This window comes from Clytia hemisphaerica, unplaced genomic scaffold (assembly GCF_902728285.1).
Source record: "Clytia hemisphaerica strain Z4C2 unplaced genomic scaffold, Clytia hemisphaerica genome assembly, whole genome shotgun sequence".
Lineage (NCBI taxonomy): Eukaryota > Metazoa > Cnidaria > Hydrozoa > Leptothecata > Clytiidae > Clytia > Clytia hemisphaerica.
Window position 1 is genome coordinate 887,130 of NW_027103551.1, and position 16,247 is coordinate 903,376.

Genomic DNA, 16,247 nt, shown 5'->3' on the forward strand with positions numbered 1-16,247 from the left:
CCCTTCTTCTTACTCAAAGGTACCGCACCTGATCTCAGACTTCAGTCTTCACCTTCAGCCCCTTGTGCTGATTGGAGGAAATGAAAAGAAATAAAAGGTAAATTTTACCACACATCAGACAGTACTTGTGCTGCATTTGAATGTGAAGGATTGATGATTACTGGATTAAAAATCGAAGCACGTTTTTTTATGGTGCTGTTTCGTGTTGACATAAAATCGACCGCCATTATGGAAATGGTGAAATATGACTAGCCTAGGTGCCTATTCCATTTATCTTTCATTACTCGCTGAGCTTTCCTTGCACTTCTTCACATCGCGAAAAAGTTTTGATATTGAATGCAAGACTATTTGATCTCTAGCGCATGTGATTTTATCAGCTTTCCGATGATGTTTTTGAAGCGAAGACTAATTGAGCGTCTACGGTAAAGAGTCTGACATCATTTGAGCGCGAAATTCATATTTCAGGAAATAATTTCTTGGGTTTTCGAACGGGGAGATTCTTCTCCTTGAATTGAACCAGATTGAACAGACAAAGGTAAGAGAATTCAATTTCAATATCTTTTAAAATAGTTAAAGCAAATCAATACATATATAAAGCTGCTTGCTAAAAAACGCAATTCAAATTATTACTTTACTATTAAACATTCTGCCAGCAATACACCGTTTAGGAGTCCTCCTCCACCCACCCGACCACCGTGAAAAAAACGGCTAAAAACGGTAGGTAAAAATGGGCACTTTAGTACTGTGGAAGGTTAGAGGAATGTAAACATTGTCAATTTATTTCTTTCCTTTAAAAAGAATGATTTATATATTTGAACATGATATCAATGATAATTTTATTGATCTCTCCTGAAAATTTCACAAAAATTCATCTAGAAGAAAAGAAGTTATGATTAAAAGGAGTTCTTTGCCTACCGTTTTTCTGCTGGGTTTCCTTATGAAAACCAAATTTTTACCTACCGTTTTTTACGCTCTCCCCCGTAGTTTCCCGCGATCACTAAAATCAAAACAATGGAAAATTGTTTGGACGCGTGCGCAGTCGACACTACTAAACGGTTTATTGGTATAGTGTGAAGGCAACGTTTTGATCACTGACTTTCACCGCAATGGAAATGGACTGTGTGTTCGAATCCCAAGAAATATGGTGATAGACTCTCTACCTTCACTCACATGTCAAATTATTACTGTCGTTTTGAAGATTTCCACTCCAGAAGATTTTTTTAAATTTTAATCTTATTTTCAAAACCTAGCTATACCCATCTCATCTTTATAGAGATTTGAAATACAAAGAAAATGAGAGTTCATAGGCCTCTAGAGGATAAGTGGTTAAGATATTTAAATTTTTGTGTCGAAAATTTGTCTAGTCTAAAAATGTCAACAAAAGGTTAGGAAAATAGCACGACCCTGCCAACCCGACACACCGAACTTTACAAACACCGGACACACCAGTCAGGAACAAGTTAGCAACGCTAGAAGATTTTTCAATTTTTTTTTTCGAAACCTATCCTATCTTGTAGAGCTTTGAAAAAGAAAGAAAATGAGGGGTCATAGGCCTCCAGAGGATAAGTGGTTGTAAAAATTTGATTAAAAATTTCAAAAAAAAGGTTAGAAAAATAGCTTGGAAAAATTCAAAAAATGTGTCAAAAAAGAAAAAAGAAAATTTTTCCAGTCATGCTTCTTTAATTTAGCATATCTCTTTTTCTAGTGTAGCTAGAGACCTGAAATTTGGGAGGGAGGATTCTTTGATTATATTAGACTATTATCATATATAAATATATTTGTAAGATATTTAGTATATTTATCAAAATAATGAAAGAAATATATTTTTTTGAAAAAAGAAGACATTGCATTGTTTTATTTTTGTTTTTGAAGAAAATAGCTTTAAAAAGGTTGAAATGAGACAAAAAAGGTAGTAGGACCCGTTTTTAAGGGACCTCTGGAAATTGAGGAACAAAAAGTTATGAGTAAAGAATAAGTTTTTCTGAAAGGAGAAACCCCAAATCAAAAGAAAATCCATTTCGGCAGAAATAAAAACTTTTTTTTGGGACATTCCCATGCAAAAGAAGCAAAAAAGTGAAAAAAACTACATGAAAATGAAAGAAGTTGAAATGGCGATTGTGATTTTTGAATTCTTCACCATTTTTTTGATAAACATACAAAGTTTCAGCCTTCAACTATTTGTTCCTTCATTTCCAGAAACATTTATTCATTAACAGTTGCAACTATTTTTTCTCCCACGGAATTCAAATTCTTAATAAATGTTGCAAAAACGTTTTGCAATTTACCAATTTCCCGTCTAGCCCGTGTCCACAGTGTTATATACCGCTGAAAAGCTAAGATCACAGGCTTTCTTTTAGTAAAAACTGGAACGCTTTAGCATACATAGAAAACAAGTTAGAAGGGTTCAAAGTTCACAGAAAAATGAAACATTTGGTTTGACGTCAACAAAAGTTGCATGACTTCTGGAGTCGCTAAACAAGTGCAAATTAGGATACCTGTCGGCAATCTCTCCTACTTAGGAGAGTTGTATCCTAATTTGGAAATTTAGGTATCCTAAATAGGAGAGCAGACACTTTGACCTGAATTTTTGAGGTTACTGCTTCGATCCACATTTGGAAAACTATGCAAACCTTTTCTCCATCGAGATTCGAGAGATTTGCACCACTGACCAAAATTTCAAGTAATTTCTCTGGCGGGTTCCTCGAAAATTAAAATCCTTAATAATCTGCCGTTCAGAGCCTAAAATTTTGCGAAAACGAGCTAAAGATTTGTTTTTCTATTTACGGAACAGCATGCTACGGTCCGATTTTCGCGCAAAAAAAGCGTTCGCGTATGCTAGTAAGCACATTTGAGTGGTGTTTTGGGCTATAGACTTGCATTCCCCCGGCCAAACTCGATGAAATTCAGTACACAATCTCATTTGCTTATTATTTACATCTTGGAAGTGGTAAGATGACGCTGATGTCTCTGGTTGGTGAAAAATACAGTTTTTTGGTTTTTAGTATCCTAATTAGGATGTTGATTGCTATTTTGGATACTTTTTTGTATCCAATTTAAGATACTCTCCTAAGTAGGAGAGATTGCTGAAGGTATCCTAATTTACACTTGTTCTTGCAAACGTCTTATTTTCTGTTTCAAGCCTGAATTTCGATTTCATGGAACCGGTCTGTTGACAATTTTTGAGACATTTTGAAAAGAACTTTTCTAAACTCATGGAGTTAAACATTAGCTTAGGTTAATACCAAGTTGGCTGAGGAGGCTATGAAATACTGTTTCCATCACTGCTGACTTATGTCTCCATTTAACTTCCTCTGTTGCTCATATCCTTTGGTACCTAGGTCAGTGTATTTCAACCACTTTCAAAAACTTCTCATACTTGCCTACTTAGTCTGCCTTTTTTGTGTTTTTCTTCCTCCTAGGCAGTTAGTCACACTAGCGTCCCGCCGAAATGCGTATCAAAGATTAATGCTGCGAAAGCACTACATTGTCACCTGACTCTCAGCAAGGCTGGAACTTCGATTTTTGAGGATTACAATTTTACCAGCTTTTTAGCGATTTTTGCCTCGCTAACCCAAATCTTGCAACCTCTTTACCTTACGGAAGATCGAAATTAGAGTCTTTCAGCGTTCCGAAAAGACTGCATATCAGAATTTTTTTCATCTTCACAGGATCGATTCTCAACAACAAAATACATCTTTTGGTCTTTGGGTTTGTTTCTGACGTTTTTCCTTCAAAGAATATCGATCACTTTCCTTTTCCCCTTGAGCGCACGAGAAAAAAATGATTAGCTCGCGTTCTCGCACGGGCGAATAAAGATGAGGCGGCAATCTTGCACTGAGGGTGCTACTTAGTTTCCGCCCTATTTTGCACCCACGATAGAACGGTCCCAATACAGGGTATTCCAAATGATAAACAATGTTGTTCTGTAAGTATTTTTCTGAGAGATACAAATAGTATATTGAATATTATTAACTTATTTATTTAAGTATTTTTGAGCGCAAATTTAAATACATGAAAATAAGAAGCAAATGGAAAATGTTTTTTTGCCGACCTGGCTATTTTACAAATCTCGAAAAAGAACTCCCATAGGAATTCCGATACACAACCCGATTGGTTAATTTGAACTGCTTCAAAAAAGTCATAATGGCAGATAATTTTGAACGTTTCTGAGGAAATGTGTGTAATTTATCGATGTTGATGGCTTGTTGATTCTTTAAAGAAAAAAGATAACAGGTATAGCTTTTTCTAATCCTGGAATATCAAGGTTCCAGCTGCACTGACTCTCAAGCAAAAAAATGCGCTGCAAAACTTCGAAAGGGTTTCATGAAGAAATAACCCGGCGCTTTTTAAAGAAATTAACATTCTCAAAAACTATGAGAAATTGCCTAAAATTTGAGCCATAGATAAAAAAATTTGAGCCAAGCCAACCTTGAGAACTAATTTGAAGATCTACTCCCCAAGAAAAAGATCTACGGGGGAGACGGAATCCACCTAGATCCGCGCACTGCCGGATAGGCTATATTTCCCGGAAATTTTGCCGGACCTCAAACACTGACCCATTTACATGTGCGGAATTGTTTTTACTTTATCTTATAAACAAGGCCTTAAAAATGGAAGCGCTGTATCCGGAATTGAATTACAAATTTGGTTGATTTTGGCTGCTGCACGTTTTATTTTGTTTCAAACTTTCAAGTTTTAATTAATTGTCTTGCGAACTTGACTCAGGTAACTCTCATCCTTGTTGTTGCAAATACATCCTGTAGATGACTGATGTTGTTTTTTCTGAAAGCTTGATTTCCTAGTGTGACTAACTGCTAGGGCCTCATACTTTAATTGCATGGGAATAGACGAAATCGGCTTTCCGAATTCTCCCCGAATAATTACCCATGATGCATTGCGCAAAAAAATTCACGGACTGATGTTGTTTTTTCTGAAAGCTTGATTTCCTAGTGTGACTAACTGCTAGGGCCTCATACTTTAATTGCATGGGAATAGACGATATCGGCTTAACGAAATTCTACCCGAATTATTACCAGTGATGCATTGCGCAAAAAAGTTCAGTAAGTCAATATTGTCCGTGAATTTTTTTGCGCAATGCATCATGGGTAATTATTCGGGGAGAATTCGGAAAGCCGATATCGTCTATTAACTAAGTGTTTGATCATACAGATAATATGGATGTGAATTATATATTCAATAAACTTACAGGTGATAGAAGTAAGACAGAAGTAGTTTTCAGCCTTGGAGCAGTCCTGTTTCTATCCTTATAAAGAAATGTGATCAGTGTATAGATTTCTCGAAAATACCTCTTTACACTTTAAATTGAATGTGAGAATATGACTTGAATTCTTTACAATAAAATTAACTCAGTAAAACAATAAACTGTAAACTGTGAGAGTTTCTTCAGGAAGTTTGAAGGCAATTTCAATTTAATCAAAAACGGAACTTATTGAGTAGTAAAATGTCAAACTGAGAGCGTCAAATGTATCATCAGTGTATGAAAATGGAAAAGATTTAAAAAATGTTGCTGTATCTACGAATTTGAGGTCGACATGACGCGCCTTAAAAGACCAAATAATAATTACTTTGATTTCAAAACAATCATGGGCATATCCAAACTTACGGGCAACAACAATATATCCACTTCTCGCACGGAAAACCTCCCTTTTTTACCTGCGCATTGACTATTTGAAAACTCAATTTTTACTAACTTTTTTGTAGAAAGTGCCACACCTTCTAGCATTCGTGTCAAAATTAAAATTTATGTCACATGATGTTTAGAATAATTGACGTCAGAATTATTTTCGTTAAAAAGTCACTGAAGGGGCTTCCTGGGTTCGAACGTCAAATCCTTTTTTTGGACGGGGTTTTATCGGAAGGCAGTGCTAATTTCGCCCTCAATCATGGATGAAAATGAAATTTTAAGCATAAATTAAAACCACGACGTATCATCTACTGCTTTTTCGAAATACAATAAGATATTTTTTGTCACAAAACTGCAGGAAATCCAACTTTCATACTCGAATCTCTCAAATCAACCCCCTGGAAAAATTTGAGAATAATACACGTTTTTTTTTTATAAGAACGTCAAAAATTTTCGAAGCCTTCGGATGTTCTTAGTTTTTTGGATTTGAAGCCTAAAAATGTTCTTAAAATGTTCTTATTTTCAGCATTTTTTGAGCATTTTGATGTAATTTCTTAAGAAACTGCATGTTTTTAAGTCTCCAAAGCCTTAGTAGTGAGGTCTGTTAGCACAAAAATACTTCAGATGGTGATTAAAGCATGAAATTTGGCACAGATGATCCTTAGAGGGTCTAAAACTTAATTTTAAACAGTAACACCAAATTTTGCCACCTGGCCACCTGCCAGATGACGTCATCAGGTGGCTCAGCAAAAATTTATTTTTTTGAAAATATTTAAAATCTGATGGTATCAGCGGAAAGAGCATGAAATGCTGATGAAAATCGAGGTATAAAACATGCCTTCAAAATCTTCCTATCAAAAGTTATGAAGGTTTAAAGTTTTGTGATGACGTCATCATAAGCCTTTCCAGGCAAAACCTAAAATCCCGTAATAACGGAACTAGTTTGACCAAATTTAGTGTTTTATACATGAATCCATGTCAAAATTTGAAGTTCCATCTGATCCTTGGGTCTAAACAACATAGGAAGGCTTAAAACATCCAAAAAAATTAGTTGGTTGTACACTGTGCTCCTGAAGGGAGAACGCTGCGTTGATTTGCCTTGTAAAGCTCAAAATCTAAGTTTTAGTATTCTGTAGGATTTAAAGCTTTTAATTCAATTTGAACATCGGAATCGGAAAAAGCAATGAATTTTGATATGAATTCATGTATAAAACATGAAATTTGGTCAATTTGTACAAAAATTACGAGGTTTTTAAGTTTTGCCTGGAAAGGCTTATGATGACGTCATCAAAAAACTTTCAACCTCCATAACTTTTGATAGGAAGATTTTCAAGGCATGTTTTATACCTCAATTTTTATCAGCATTTCATGCTCTTTCCGCTGGAACCATCAGATTTTGAATATTTTCAAAAAAATATTTTTTTGCCCAGCCACCTGATGACGTCATCTGGCAGGTGGCCAGGTGGCAAAATTTGGTGTTACTGTTTAAAATTAAGTTTTAGACCCTCTAAGGATCATCTGGGCCAAATTTCATGCTTTAATCACCATCTGTTAAGTATTCTTACGTTTTTATGTGCTCCGACCTCACTATAGAATGTTCTTAGAATGTTCTTAAATGTTTGGGCCTCGAAGCCTTATGTTCTTATATAGTTTGTTCTTATATAAAAAAAAACGTGTAGCTCAGCTATCATCTTGCGTTACACACACTTTTCATAAAATCACTCAGTATATGAAGATATTCCCCTGCTTGATAGAGTGGTGAATATAAAACAAAGAAGTATTACAAAGGATTTGTGCAAAATTCTTCAGAAAAAAAGCTTATCTTGGTTGGTTATTAATGTAATCTGACTTTTAGAAAAAAATCAATACTGTCAATATAAATGCTATTATTTTTAGTTAGCTTAAAAATCATGGAAGAATTTGTTCAGACACATGTACATGAACATGTCAGTGTTGTCACTATAAGAACAGTAACAAAAATGTTCAAACAGGGGCTGACCATTCCTTACATTGCAAGGTATCAAAAGGATAGAATTGATGGGGCTGATGCTAAAACTCTGCGTCAGGTAGAGGAGGCAATGCATGCATATGAGTAAGATATTGCATCTATTTTATTTTCTATCTTATCTTGTTCTTCTTTACATTTAGACTTATTTCTGTTTTTCTTGAAAGATCAGAATTTGACTTTGTGTTGTGATAATTTTGGTCTGTAAGTTTTTGTCATATTATTCAATGTTTTCTTTCTTTCAGTAATTTGCAAGGAAGAATAAGTAAAGTTTTGAAATCAATCGAAAACTTAGAAGTTTCCCAAGGATACATCAATCAAATCAAAGCAGCTACCACTTTGGATGATGTAGAAGCTCTTGTATGTCTTTTTGTCTACTATTTAATAGAATTTAAAACACATCCGACACTCCAAATTAAAATGACCAGATATGACCAGATATGATATAGTCAAAAACAAACGACATATTCATAAAATAATATTTTTTTTGTTTTAGTATCAACCATATAAGAAAGGTGGTAAAGGAACTTATGCTGAAAGAGCTAAAAAGCTTGGACTCAATGATGCTGCCCAACACCTTTTGAAAGGACAACAAGTTAACATTGAACAACTTGTGAACCAAAAGGCTAAAGGTATATGCACTACAAATTAAAAGAATTTAATTATAATTCAATGTACTCATCTGCAAGCAAGAGGGACACTCGAGAAATAGATTTTTGGACCTACCTCGGAGGTCCTATAAATTAACCGATGTCCGTCCGTTCGTTCGTTCGTCTGTTCGTTCGTCCGTCTGTTACCAGCTTTTCTCAGGATTGGCTCATTAGTTTTTTCTGATTTTTGGCACAATGATGCAAAATGGCAATGCCCAAAATGTGACGGAGCCCGATTTTCGAAAAAAAATCATTTCCGGCCGAAAATGCCGGAAATATGCCGGAAAAACCGGTTTTTTGGCATTTTCTCAAGATTTCATCATTAGTTTTTTCTGATTTTTTGCACAAAGATGCGTATTAACAATGCCCAAAACATGGCCAAGTCAGATTTTTGAGAAAAATTTTTTTTTGGCCGAAAATGCCGGAAATATGCCGGAAATCGCCGTTTTTCTGGATTTTCATTGAACTTTTCCTTATAATTGGTTGTTTTTTCATTCAAAAACATTATTAATAGCAATGCCACCATCAAGCATGTTTTAATTTTCAATAAATAGATTTTTAGATTTTTGAAGCCGGAACTTTCTAAAAATCACCGGAACAGCCGATTTTCGCCGGAAAAACCGTATTTCTTGAATTTCTTGAGCTGTACTTTATATTTTTTTCATGAAATTTTGCACACTGATGCAAAATGTCAATACCTAAATTGTGACGGAGCCCGATTTTCGAAAAACATCTTTTTCCGGCCGAAAATGGCGGAAATATGCCGGAAAAAACTGGTTTTTTTGGCATTTTCTCGAGATTTCATTCATTAGTTTTTTCTGATTTTTTGCTCAAAGATGCGTATTAACAATGCCCAAAACATGGCCTAGTCCGATTTTTGAGAAAAAATTTTTCCCGGCCGGAAATGCCGGAAATATGCCGGAAATCGCCTTTTTCTGGATTTTCATTGAACTTTTTCCTAATAATTGGTTGTTTTTTCATTCCAAAACATTATTAATAGCAATGCCCACCATCAAGCATGTTTTAATTTTCAATAAAATAGATTTTTGAAGCCGGAACTTTCTAAAAATCACCGGAACAGCCGATTTTCGCCGGAAAAACGGTATTTTTTGAATTTCTTGAGCTGTACTTTATATTTTTTCATGAAATTTTGCACACTGTTGCAAAATGTCAATACCTAAATTGTGACGGAGCCCGATTTTCGAAAAACATCTTTTTCCGGCCGAAAATGCCGGAAATATGCCGGAAAAACTGTTTTTTTGGCACTTTCTCGAGATTTTATCATTAGTTTTTTCTGATTTTTTGCTCAAAGATGCGTATTAACAATGCCCTAAACATGGCCGAGTCCGATTTTTGAGAAAATTTTTTTTCTGGTGGAAAATGCCTGAAATATGCCGGAAATCGCCGTTTTTCTAGATTTTCATTGGATTTTTTCTTTATATTTCTATATTTTTCACACAAAAACATTATTAATAGCAATGCCCACCATCAAGCATGTTTCAATTGTCAATAAAACTGAATTTTGCGACCATAACTTCCTATTTATTTTTTCTCTACAACCCTTCCCTCTCCCCCCATCAACAATCAATGATGAATTTATTGTGTTGTGTATTTTCGCTAAGCGCTATATTTTCTGACTGATTTTTTTTCATTTTTCTTTTCGCATTGCTATCTAACTTTAATCATCAGGTAGGTCCATTCAGCATATTGCTTGTTTATATTGTTTTATGAAGTAAAAGTTTTTAAATCAATGCTCTATCCTTTGACACTGATATTTTAAATATACTGAAAATAATGTGATAGTCTCAGGCAGATTGGCTATTTTTTACTCCTCTTTTTAACCATGATTATATTAATTGAATGATACAAGGGATTGTTTGTCAACTTGTCAATGGATATATTTTGTCATTGTAGGGTTACAATCGTTAGCAGAAGTAAAAAAAGGAATATCACATATTGTAGCTGGTGAGATAGCCAACAAGAATGAAATATTTCAAAAATTGTTTCAAGAAGCGTAAGAAATCTTATTATGAAAGAAATTCTTTTGATCGTATTATATAGCCACATTGGAAATGTGTTTGAATTTCTGATTCTTTCTGATTCTTTAGCAGAACATTTTAGGGGAACCTAAAAGAATTTTCACCAATTATAATTAGTTGAATTTGATTGGTAACTTTCCAGGATAGTGATGTTACCACACAGGAGCCAGGGTTCAATATAACATTTCACAAATAAATGAATAAAAGTTTTTATAAGATATTGAAAGGAGATATCTTGTTCTCTTTCCCTGGGTTGGAGCAACAATTAGTAAGACTTCTTATTTTATACATAGTTACACTTATGTCTTTGTGTTGACCAAACGAACAAAAGATGGTGTTGACAAAAACGAAAAGTTCAAAGATTACTATGACATCAAACGAAACATCACTAACTTGAAAGAACACCAGGTTAGTGTAAAGGAGGGTACGAGGAGAATATAACTTTATCAAAGTATAACTTATTTTATGTTCCAAAGAGGCTAGAATCGAATTTTAAGTCTCGCAAAGGTATGGAAAAAGGGAACTTTTGAATATTTGCTACAACTAAGACAATGAAATAAATATGCAATCATCATCATCATAATATCTGGCACATAAGGGAAATTAAAATTTAAAAACCCAAAGTGACTTTCGGTAGGAAAAAAGAGTTTCAACTCCGAGTTTTATCATGAGACTTAAGGCATTAGAGCATTAGACATTAGAATCTCTGGAATTAAAAGCTCAAAATGTTCCGATATAGCTGAGAATATAGCCTGGAATCCACTTAACACCTCCCAAATCGAAAAAATCCAATCAAACAAAGTGGAAGTGCTGAGATCCCAATTCTCGCCCAAGCTTTGAAATCTGAAAAATGTTAAACTGCACCCAAAATTTTCAATATATTTGGCAGTGATCGTAGTTGAATTTTGTCCATCCAATGGAGATTCGATTTTACCCTCTTCTGGTTTAAGAGCAATGATTCGAACTTTCTTTACACTGTAATCAAAGCTCCAATGCAAATATCTTCATGATTCAACTGATGTTTCTTTTGGTTCCAGATACTGGCTATCAATCGGGCTGAGAAGCAATCAATAATAACTGTCAAACTGCAAATTCACGAAGCGCAACGAAACCGATTCATTTACTGGATTAAGCAAACCTATAATTGTAAGTCAATATTCCTGCAATTTCACATTTGATAATTTCGAGTCTTGGTCTGTACATGTAATAAAAACTTCTGCTGAATTGAAACAATGTTGCCCTTTACTTGCTAGAAGTGATCATTTTTATGTGTACAATATAACTTTGAATAAATTTTAATAAATATTTTCTGAGTTTATTATTAATTAAAACTTTATCAAAATACTTTTTCAGGTAACAAAAATAATTTGGTTAACGAAGCAATTGAAGATGGTTTCAAACGTTTACTAGAACCCAGGTTTTTCCGAAAGATACGGTAAGAAATACATATGATCTTTTTCTCAGGTAGAAAGTACCTGTTTAGCATTGTTTATTTGTTGTAAAATTGACATTTCTAAATCTTTCCTGTTTATTCTTTTTAGAAGTAAATTGAAAAAAGAAGCAGAAGTGAAATCCATGAATATATTCAGTGAAAACATAAGAAAATTGCTCTTGATCGCACCAATTAGAGAAAAAGTTCTCTCAATTGACCCTGGATTTAAAAATGGCTGCAAGATTGCTGTCTTAGATAAAAATGGTACGGATTAAATTTATAAAATCAAAAGCCTTCAAATATAAAATTAGGAAAAATCCATTTATTGAAAGTTAATTAGAGTTACATCAAAGAAAAGTAGATGTTATATCGGAATATTGCAATAATTTGTTAGATCATCATCAGCGCTTGGCAAAGCCTCCATCTCTAACACAATACTGACTTAATACAAATGAAATTCTCTGTTAATTAGCTAAGATGCTGACTACTGCGGTTATTCATCCGTTCACTCAATCGAACAAAAACAATCAAGCAGAAACAGTCTTGATTGAATTGATACAAAAGCACAGGTCAGTTATGTTTCGAATAAGATGGTTTTTGAGAACAAACTGCATCAATCAAATTCTCTCAGCTTTGGAAAAGATAAAAAGCTGCAATCCGCTGAATGAATGTGTTTTAACAGCATAACTTTGTGTTACATGTAATCTTAGAACATCTAAGAAATCTCTGACGTTTCCATTGATCAATCCATAACAATGAAGGTCGCTGTGATTTTTCTCTTTAAGGATCAAACATATCGCTATTGGGAATGGCACTGCTTGTCGAGAAACAGAACGTTTGGTTGCCAAACTGATCGAAAGTAACAAAATTGCAGCAAAATACAGGTGATTCTGCCTTGAAATACGATTAAATTTTAGAATTTAACTTTTAGAATTTTTAGGTGTCCTTTGGATAAAATATGGTGGTAGAAAGCTGATCCCGCTAATGGCTGTAGAACAAACCTGGTGGGAGTGATGAAACTTCTTAATCTATGGTATATGGTCCCTGAACTTTATGCCTATAATGAGGGGACCTTTTTTTGAGGGTCTGAACGAAAAAATGACACATCGACAGGGAGGGGTATTATTTATCTCAATTACATCTTGATATTACTTATAAGAGGTTTAATCAGCAAAATTTCATCATCTAGCAGACTCTACCTTTAGATTCCACTCTTAAACCATGTTATTCTTACAAACAGTATCGTGGACGAGTCCGGAGCTTCAATATACAGCATCACTGAAGATGCATCCAAAGAATTTGGTCATCTTGATCCTAACCTCATAAGTGCAGGTAAAATCTTTATGTATTTCCATCAAAACACAGTCCTCGTTTTTTTCTGATCTGATTCTAATTCTACGGATAAACCGTTGGTTGCCCATTGGTAACACCGGATTTGATTTTTTTATCAACCTTTAAAGTCTTTCTATAAATTTAGATTAAAATTTTCAATTATTTTGTGTTTTTCTACATGTCATTCTGAGTACAACACACTATATCTCCATCAGTAGGGTTTTTGGAACAATGAGAGAATAATGACACGAAATGTGGATGCCATGATCATTTTCTTGAATGTAAATTTACAAATGAAATTATAATGATTTTTTTTGATAGTTTCAATAGGGAGACGACTGCAAGATCCATTGTTGGAGATCTGTAAACTTGACCCTAAAACAATCGGTGTTGGTATGTACCAGGTGAAATCATTGAACAATTCCTTAACGGAACCGCTTTTCCATTAAATTACATTTATTACGTAGTCAGCAACGTTTTGGATTGAAAATAACTTAAAATTCGGCGTTTGATCAATATTTTCAAGCTTTTTTATTTCAAATAAGTATCCATTCTTTTTCGTAGCATGACGTGGATCAAAAGACACTCTCAGGTGTATTGGAACATTCGTTAAGTGATGTGGTCAACATGGTCGGTGTGGATGTCAACTCGTGCTCTATTCACATGTTAAAGTGAGAATGGAAATTTTTTTCATAGTCAAAACCAAGGGGCTAAAGTCAGCAATTTTCTCAGGACACCTCTGGCGGGGGATACCGCGAATGAAGCTGTTTCTGTTTAGTTACCCAGTTCGAACGCTACGGCTAATGTCTCCTTTAAAAAAGCTCGTCAGTGTAGTTTCTACCGCTGCGTTTATTTATTTGAACTTTAAAGTTGAATTTGTTTTATCAGGCGTATTTCAGGATTGTCCACCAAGCAAGCTCAAGCCATCATAGAATATCGAACAAAAAAGAACGGCATCCACAACAGACAAGAATTGCTACAAATCAAAGGAATTGGACAAATAAGCTACAAAAATGCTTGTGGGTTTCTGAGAATTTTACCTGACACACTTCAAGAAGTGATTGAGATCGATGACGTAATGTTTTATTTCATTTTTCGGAGTGCAAAGCTCTTTTCATCATTTTTATATTTATGATAGGTAACGCATTTTATGCCGGGACTAAAAAAAACATTTTACGTGTTTACATTTGATACCACTGATTAATCCCTCATCCCATATATTTTGTCCTTAGATTGTTATGGTGTAACAGAGTATTGAAGGGTCGATTGCTATATTAAAGTTCATCTAAACCCTATAGATTGCATATGTATGTGAATATTAGTTGATCATTTGTTATTTTTTGCTGTCAATTATAGTCGGAAAGCGAACCTAACGAAGATGTATCGATCGGAACGAAAAGAAAAATCAAAACTGAAACTAAATCCCGAAAGAAAACGAAAACGGGAAGTGCTTGTCAACTTGAACCTCTGGACAGAACCATCATTCACCCGGAAAGTTACGACATTGCGAACAAGTTATTGAAACATTTGAAAACATCTGCTGATGTCATTGGGACGAGGAAAATGGTTGAGCTGACGCAGAATTTAGATCCTAAAAGTATTACACTTAATTTCCATCCAATAATTCACTTATTTGAGGTCTTTCGGAACATTTCAAGCTTCTTTAATGTGATAAACTTTCGCGGGAATTAAATCTCGCGGTTGAGCTCATCCGCGAAGTTTTAAGATTGTGCAGAGACCTTCGCGAGCGGAATTATTGGGAGACTTAGCTTTTGCTTTCATGAATGTTGTTTGTTGAAATACAATTATTAGAGCTTCTTTGATGCCAGTAAACATCTAAAAAGTAGTTTATTCGACATTTTTGAGTTCTGTTTAAAAATATTTCGAGGATGACACCCAAATTTGCAAAATCTGTGAAATTTTATAATCCCGCAAAATTTTATCCCTAAAGTACCCTAGGACACATAAATTGTGCTCATTTCTTTTTAGGATTGGCGAAAGAAATAGGTACATCACATCACACGATGGAACTAATCCTTACCGCCTATAAACAAACAGAAGAAAGTTTTCGCAAAGGTACTTCCACTCTATGGCTTTTTGGACCTACCCCGGTGGAGGTCCTATAAATTAACCGTTGTTCGTTCGTTCGTTCGTTCGTTCGTTCGTTCGTTCGTTCGTTCGTTCGTTCGTTCGTTCGTTCGTTCGTTCGTTCGTTCGTTCGTTCACTATTTGTGTTCTGAATGATTGTTTAATGGTCACGCTCACGTAGATATCAATTATATATGTGTTAAATGCATAACCAGGTAGGTCCATAAAAGTATCACTTGTTAAAGAAGTATGATTCCGTTCCATTTATTTTCAACCAAAAACCTTCTTTAAAGAGCTGTGAGAGTAGTTTTACAGTGCCGGCAAAATCTTGATCTGCTTTGAAGTTTGACATTATTTGCTGTAGAAAATAAACTACATCTCAATCTATCACTTAAATCCACCCAAATCATCTAACTCGTCAACATCTTAACCTTCACATTAAAGTGCTTTTATAATTTAATAACATTCTATTTTTTTTAGACTTCTCGAAACCAGTCTTTAAATCTTCAATCATAAATATTAACGATTTGAAAATAGGAACACTATGTGACGGTGTTGTTCGCAACGTCACTTCATTTGGTGCCTTCATTGATATTGGTGTTAATAAAAACGCTCTTTTACACGTCAGTAAATTCTGCGGGCGTTCATTTGGACCTGGTGATAGAGTTCGCTGCAAAGTGGATTCTTTGGATATCGAGAAGGGACGAATAAGTCTACTTTTAGCTTGAATCCAATGTTTTCAATCTCATGTTTATATTCTTCAAACGTCTTGCTATTTACGGAGATCCTTGGTGCTCCGTATTCTCCTCAATTGTTATGTTATGATTTTTAATTTTATTATAGATTTGCCACAGACATGGCAAGTTTTTTGTAGAGCTCTTTAAGGGGAAACTTTTTGATTGAAACCGGCTAATTTTAAGTCAGGGCCTCTTGAAGCGAGGTGCAAAGTAGAAGTAGAAAAAATACCCTATAAAGTGAATGGTACGCCATAATAAGGGGAGGTCTTCAATGGAGCGATAAAGATTATGCAAAGACAACTTGTAGTAACGTGAAACAA

General features: G+C 34.6%; 1 protein-coding gene across 1 annotated transcript; it reads left to right on the forward strand.

Annotated features, from left to right (window-relative positions):
• The first annotated feature begins 492 nt into the window (after nt 1-492).
• LOC136800154 (S1 RNA-binding domain-containing protein 1-like) lies at nt 493-16,001 on the forward strand. The gene is made up of 18 exons (XM_067056767.1): nt 493-535; nt 7,541-7,736; nt 7,895-8,009; nt 8,146-8,281; nt 10,214-10,313; nt 10,632-10,746; nt 11,376-11,484; nt 11,692-11,773; nt 11,880-12,034; nt 12,243-12,339; nt 12,556-12,654; nt 13,011-13,102; nt 13,424-13,506; nt 13,667-13,773; nt 13,991-14,177; nt 14,459-14,699; nt 15,092-15,178; nt 15,671-16,001. Exons 2-18 carry the CDS (start codon nt 7,555-7,557, stop codon nt 15,916-15,918), a joined length of 2,235 nt encoding a protein of 744 aa, XP_066912868.1. The 5' UTR covers nt 493-535; nt 7,541-7,554; the 3' UTR covers nt 15,919-16,001.
• Nucleotides 16,002-16,247: the final 246 nt, after the last annotated feature.

What these genes read in the sequence shown, in the direction of transcription:
- LOC136800154 (XM_067056767.1), top strand. Translation starts at nt 7,555, where the DNA reads ATGGAAGAATTTGTTCAGACACATGTACATGAACATGTCAGTGTTGTC. An exon ending in CTAACTTGAAAGAACACCAG is followed by an intron (nt 10,747 to 11,375) that starts GTTAGTGTAAAG and finishes TTTTGGTTCCAG; the next exon opens with ATACTGGCTATCAATCGGGC. An exon ending in AAGTGATTGAGATCGATGAC is followed by an intron (nt 14,178 to 14,458) that starts GTAATGTTTTAT and finishes TGTCAATTATAG; the next exon opens with TCGGAAAGCGAACCTAACGA.